This window comes from Bidens hawaiensis, unplaced genomic scaffold (assembly GCF_021521415.1).
Source record: "Bidens hawaiensis isolate Kalapana, Puna unplaced genomic scaffold, B.hawaiensis_p1.1 tig00053185_1, whole genome shotgun sequence".
NCBI lineage: Eukaryota > Viridiplantae > Streptophyta > Magnoliopsida > Asterales > Asteraceae > Bidens > Bidens hawaiensis.
In genome coordinates this window covers 6,780-11,657 of record NW_027499582.1, presented here as the reverse complement: position 1 = coordinate 11,657, position 4,878 = coordinate 6,780, and the positions used below count along the sequence as shown (strand labels likewise).

The 4,878-nt window shown below is 39.1% G+C and overlaps 1 protein-coding gene across 1 annotated transcript; it reads left to right on the top strand.

The window, feature by feature from the left end:
* Positions 1 to 3,673: 3,673 nt before the first annotated feature.
* LOC143600001 (uncharacterized) lies at positions 3,674 to 4,213 on the top strand. The gene has a single exon (XM_077077816.1). The coding sequence runs from the start codon at positions 3,674 to 3,676 to the stop codon at positions 4,211 to 4,213; it is 540 nt and encodes a 179-aa protein (XP_076933931.1).
* Positions 4,214 to 4,878: the final 665 nt, after the last annotated feature.

Sequence of the window (4,878 nt, the reverse complement as noted above, 5' to 3'; positions counted from 1 at the left end):
ACCCGATTTTTGTAGGAACCGGACCCTATCTAATTCAACCCGATGATCCGTGACCGGTTCTTGCATTTCTGAGTGGGGGCGGGTAGGAACCGGAACCGAACCGGAACCGGTTAGGAACCGGTTCTAGCCGTTGGATCGATATAGCCGTTTTTGGCCGTTTTTTGGCCGTTTTTTGACCTTTGGGGTCAAAAATAGCCGTTTTTTTGGCTCCCCCAAGCACCCCACTATAAATAGGTATTTGGTGTCATGGGTTCATCACAACACTCAAAACGCAAACCCGAACGCAAAAAAATACAAAAAAACGCTATTACAACGTTTTGAGTTCCCTAATCTCTTGTTTTCTCTTCTTCTATATTCATATTTGTTGTTATGGCTGCCTCACAATCATCGGTTGGTCAAGGTTCCAACGCCGAACCAAGTTTCGTTCGTATTGTACCTCATAATCGTAATCAAGAGATTTGGTGCAATTGGGATTTGGTTGAATTGAGTGACCATTCATTGAAGGCTCGGTGCAAGTTTTGTGGGGTTTATTTAAACCCACTTTCGAATTCAAATTTGAAGAAACACATCGAAAAACCGTATTGCAAGGCGTTGAAAAAGAACGTCGATTCGCAACAAACGCAAATGGATAGTGAAGGCGGAATATTTACATACCAAATTGATCGAGTTCAAGATCGTATGGCGAAGTTTGTGATTCAAGAAGCTTTGCCGTTTAGCCACTTCGACAACCCTCGCTTAACCGCCATGATTCGAGATACGCTTCAACCACAATAAACTCACGTAAGTCGTCATACTCTTAAACGTTATTGTTTAAAATTGTGGAAGAAGGCCAAAGAGGTACTAATTGCATATTTTGAAAATATAAATACGGGAATAAACTTAACTAGTGATGTTTGGTCGGCTCCACATGGTCTACCCGAATCTTATCTTTGTGTCACCGCTCATTGGGTAGACCTGTCATCGTGGGAAATGATGAAACGCACCATTGCTTTCGAACTCTTTGAGTATCCACATACGGGAGATAATTTGTTTGAAATTTTAGATTATGTTATAAAAACTTATAAACTAGAAAATAAAATATTTTCAATGGCATTTGATAACGCGTCGAATAATACATCGGCGGTTGATAAATTAAAATTAAAATATACGCCGATTTGCAATGGTGTATTTTTTCACTCAAGGTGTGTTGCACATATCATTAATTTAATCGTGCAAGACGGACTTGCTTCGGATAAGGTTACATCGGTTATAAACGATTTTAGACTAATAATACATGAAGTTTTAAAGAAAAGTAAAAAAAGACAAATGGATTATAGAAAATTTTGTAAAGATACGGGAAGAAAAGCTTTGGGAGCTAATTGGAATGTACCTCATCGATGGAATTCCACTTGCATAATGTTTCAAAGTGCTTTGGAACAAAGATAAACTTTACAAATGTTTCATTCTAGTCTTGTCGAGAATGATTTGACAATCCCCTTTTCAAATGAGAAATGGGAAATTATCAATGACTTATCGACTTTTCTTGAAGTTTTTAAAACATCAACTACGAAACTATCGGGAACGTATTATCCGACAAGTCCCTTGGTTCTTTCGGAGTTATTTTTAATGGTTAACAATCTTAAAGAATTTGAAAATAAAAGTCCAATGTTTTCAAACATCATATTACCAATGAAGTTTAAATTAAAAAAATACTTTCTTGAATTGCCACCGGTTTTTACTTGCGCCGCCGCTTTAAACCCAATGTTAAATGTTACGGGGGTTGAAGTGTGATAGACGAAATTTTTTCAGCCTTAGATATGCATGAAATTGACCCAAACTTTTCAACAGAGGCAAAAAATTATTTTAACTTGAATTTTAAATTTATGTATGACTTTTATTTAAATAAATATGGGTCAAACATACACATGCCTATGCCGGGAGGGTCTTCATCAAGTTCAAGTGCTACTAGAGTACGAGATCCCATGATTAGCCTTATGAACACCGTTCGCAACGTAACGGCTAAAAAACAAAGGGGTAACACCCCTTCAAGCGAACTAGGAAGGTATAGTGCAAATGATTACTCTACCGGTTTATCCGAAGAGGAATATGGCACTTTTGATGTTTTGGCTTGGTGGAAGGTAAATGAAACCGAGTTTCCGATTCTTGCCACCATGGCCCGTGATTTACTAACCGTCCAAGCTTCTACGGTAGCTTCGGAATCCGCTTTTTCTCTTAGTGGCAGGGTAATATCGGTGAGAAGAACAAGACTAAATTCGGAGTCGGTGGAGATGTGCATTTGCTTAAAGGATCACTTGGACTCAATCGATCGTATTCAACACTTAACCACTCTCGAAGATGAAACACCACTTGATGTTCGAGTGCACGACGAACAAGAAGGCATTTCTACAAGTAATTCCGAGGAAGAAGTCGCCGCTCAATAATTATGACGAACAAGAAGGCTTTTCTAGAAACAATATGTCACAACTTTATATTTATAAGTTTAATGTTTTGTTAGTTTGTTTTTGAAGATTTTAAAACATGTAACCTTTTTTTTTGAACTTCTTAAAGTAAATAAAATGAATTTTATGTTAATTGTTTTGTTTATTTTTCATGCTATACAAATACGAATCGTAGTTTAGAATCCAAATCGCAAACGAAAAACGAAAAAAAAAAAAAAAATTTTACACTGTAACCGGTTGGAACCCGTTTAGGAACCGGTAAGAACCGGTTCCATAGGTTAGGGGTCCGAGGGTGGGAGAACCGGTTCGGTTCCCTAACCGGTTCGAGCCTAGAACCGGTTTCAAAGGGGGTTTTGAATATAGGAACCGGTTAGGAACCTGTTCCGGTTCCTAGTCCCAAACCGTTTTGAACATCTCTAGCGTGAGGACGGTTGGGGCGGAGGCGGTGGCGTGACTAGCGCGGCGGCGGTGGTTTGGGAGGTGCGGTAGTTTGATAAAACCTGAACAAATCAAGAGGAGATGGAGAGAGAAGGAGCGGTGGCGGCGGCGATGGCGTGACCGGCGCGGCGGCGGCGGTTCGGGAGGTGCGGTGGCGGTGGTTACGGAGGAGGAGAGGTTGATGGTTGGAGGGGGAAAGAGAGACTAGGGTTGGAGGTTTATGTGTTTGATGTAAAAGAAAGAAGGGATAGAAGAGGTTAGAAGTTAATGGTCCATCACTTCTAGGAAAAGAGGATGCGCGGATGTTTTTTAATGAAAAGTTTTCCGAAAAACAAACACACTGCAGACCATAACGTCTGCGCGTGGTCTGCGCAACGCTGACAAAAGAGGCCAGGAAGTGCTTTTAAAAAAAAACAAACAGCTCCTAAGGGTCGAATTTGGGTAGCATTGTGTGCTACGAGATGGTCATTCTCAGTCTCACCACACAAAGGGGGTGACGTGTTGTTCACTGCACACCGTCCACACGGGGCGTCTAACTTTGTGAGGTCTCTCAGCCACCATAACACATGTCCTTATCTCACATATTAATTTTGAAGGTGATTTGGCTACATTTTAAAGGTGTCAAAAATAATACTTGCATTTATAATCCATACCAACCAAATTAAGTATTTCAGTATTTCACCTATCTCTTTTCATTTTATATGGCCTATATATATACACACACCACTTATATATGTATTTCATAACCCCCACCCCCCTCCCTCAAACCAAAATTGGATATGGAACAAAGGACATCAATGACGGCCAAGAACTTTTTTGGATTAATAAGAGCAATTCTCTACATGCATAAGAAAAGATCATTAAAAAACATTCCATGGTTTGAACTTCACATGATGCTTAAAAGATCAACCAAACTCGCTGGAAAAGCCATCGAAAACCTCTTCATTGAACACGAAACACTCTCTTCCACCCTCACTTGCCACCCTAACAACATCCACACCACCTTCATCACTCCCATTGAATACAAATTTAGCCCACATTTTCGCACAAAGCGTAAAACCAACCGCCATTACTATTATTCCAATGGAACCAGTTGTTCACATAAGAACTATGAGGTGGAGACATTGGTGACACCCGAAAAATCTCCATTGACAATATTAGGGTTCGGAGGGAGTCTTAATATACAGGAGCTGCGGGTGACGGACTCACCGTTCCCTGAGAATAACATGGAGGAGGATGCTCTACAGGTGGATAAGGCAGCAGAGGAGTTCATTAAGAATTTTTATCAGGAATTGAAGCAACAAAAGAAAATGGGGTCAAGTCCATTGAGTTGGTAATGTTTTGATTGTAGCTCAATTTCTCTATTGTACGTGTTTCATTTTGGGTAATACTTTTGTATTGGGCATTGTTGTTAATATTTATAAGCGTAAATCATTTAAATGTTTTTGTTTAAATAAGTATTATAGACATAGTTACAAATATTATCATAAATTTATGTATAAAATTAAGATCATTTTCATTTTATTGGTGACATAATTAGAAAAGTAATTGTTGTTCTAAACCAGTCAGAGAAAAATAATAATTATGTAATGCATATCATGAACATCTTTCTAGAATATGAAAATAAAATAGAAAACACTAAACAACTTGTTTTTAGCGAAAAACAACGTATCATATCAATGTTTTTTACACTTAACATAGAGGTTAAAAACACTTTGATTTTATTTAAATAGCCAAATATTTGTATGTGTGTAATTTCACATGAAACTATAAGATTTTGATGTTTACTACCATTTGTTTATCGCATGGTCTTTAAGATAGAAAACTTATAGGCGTCAAAAGTTGTCGGGAGCCACTTGCATTACTTAGATAATGTGTGGGACGCCACCCCCCTCCCATAGAGCCCCATAGCGTCGGGAACACCGCCTCTTAGAGCGTTATGGGCGCTGTGGAGGGGATGTGTGCTTCTTACATAGCGTCGGGTGGAGAAAAGGGGGGGGGG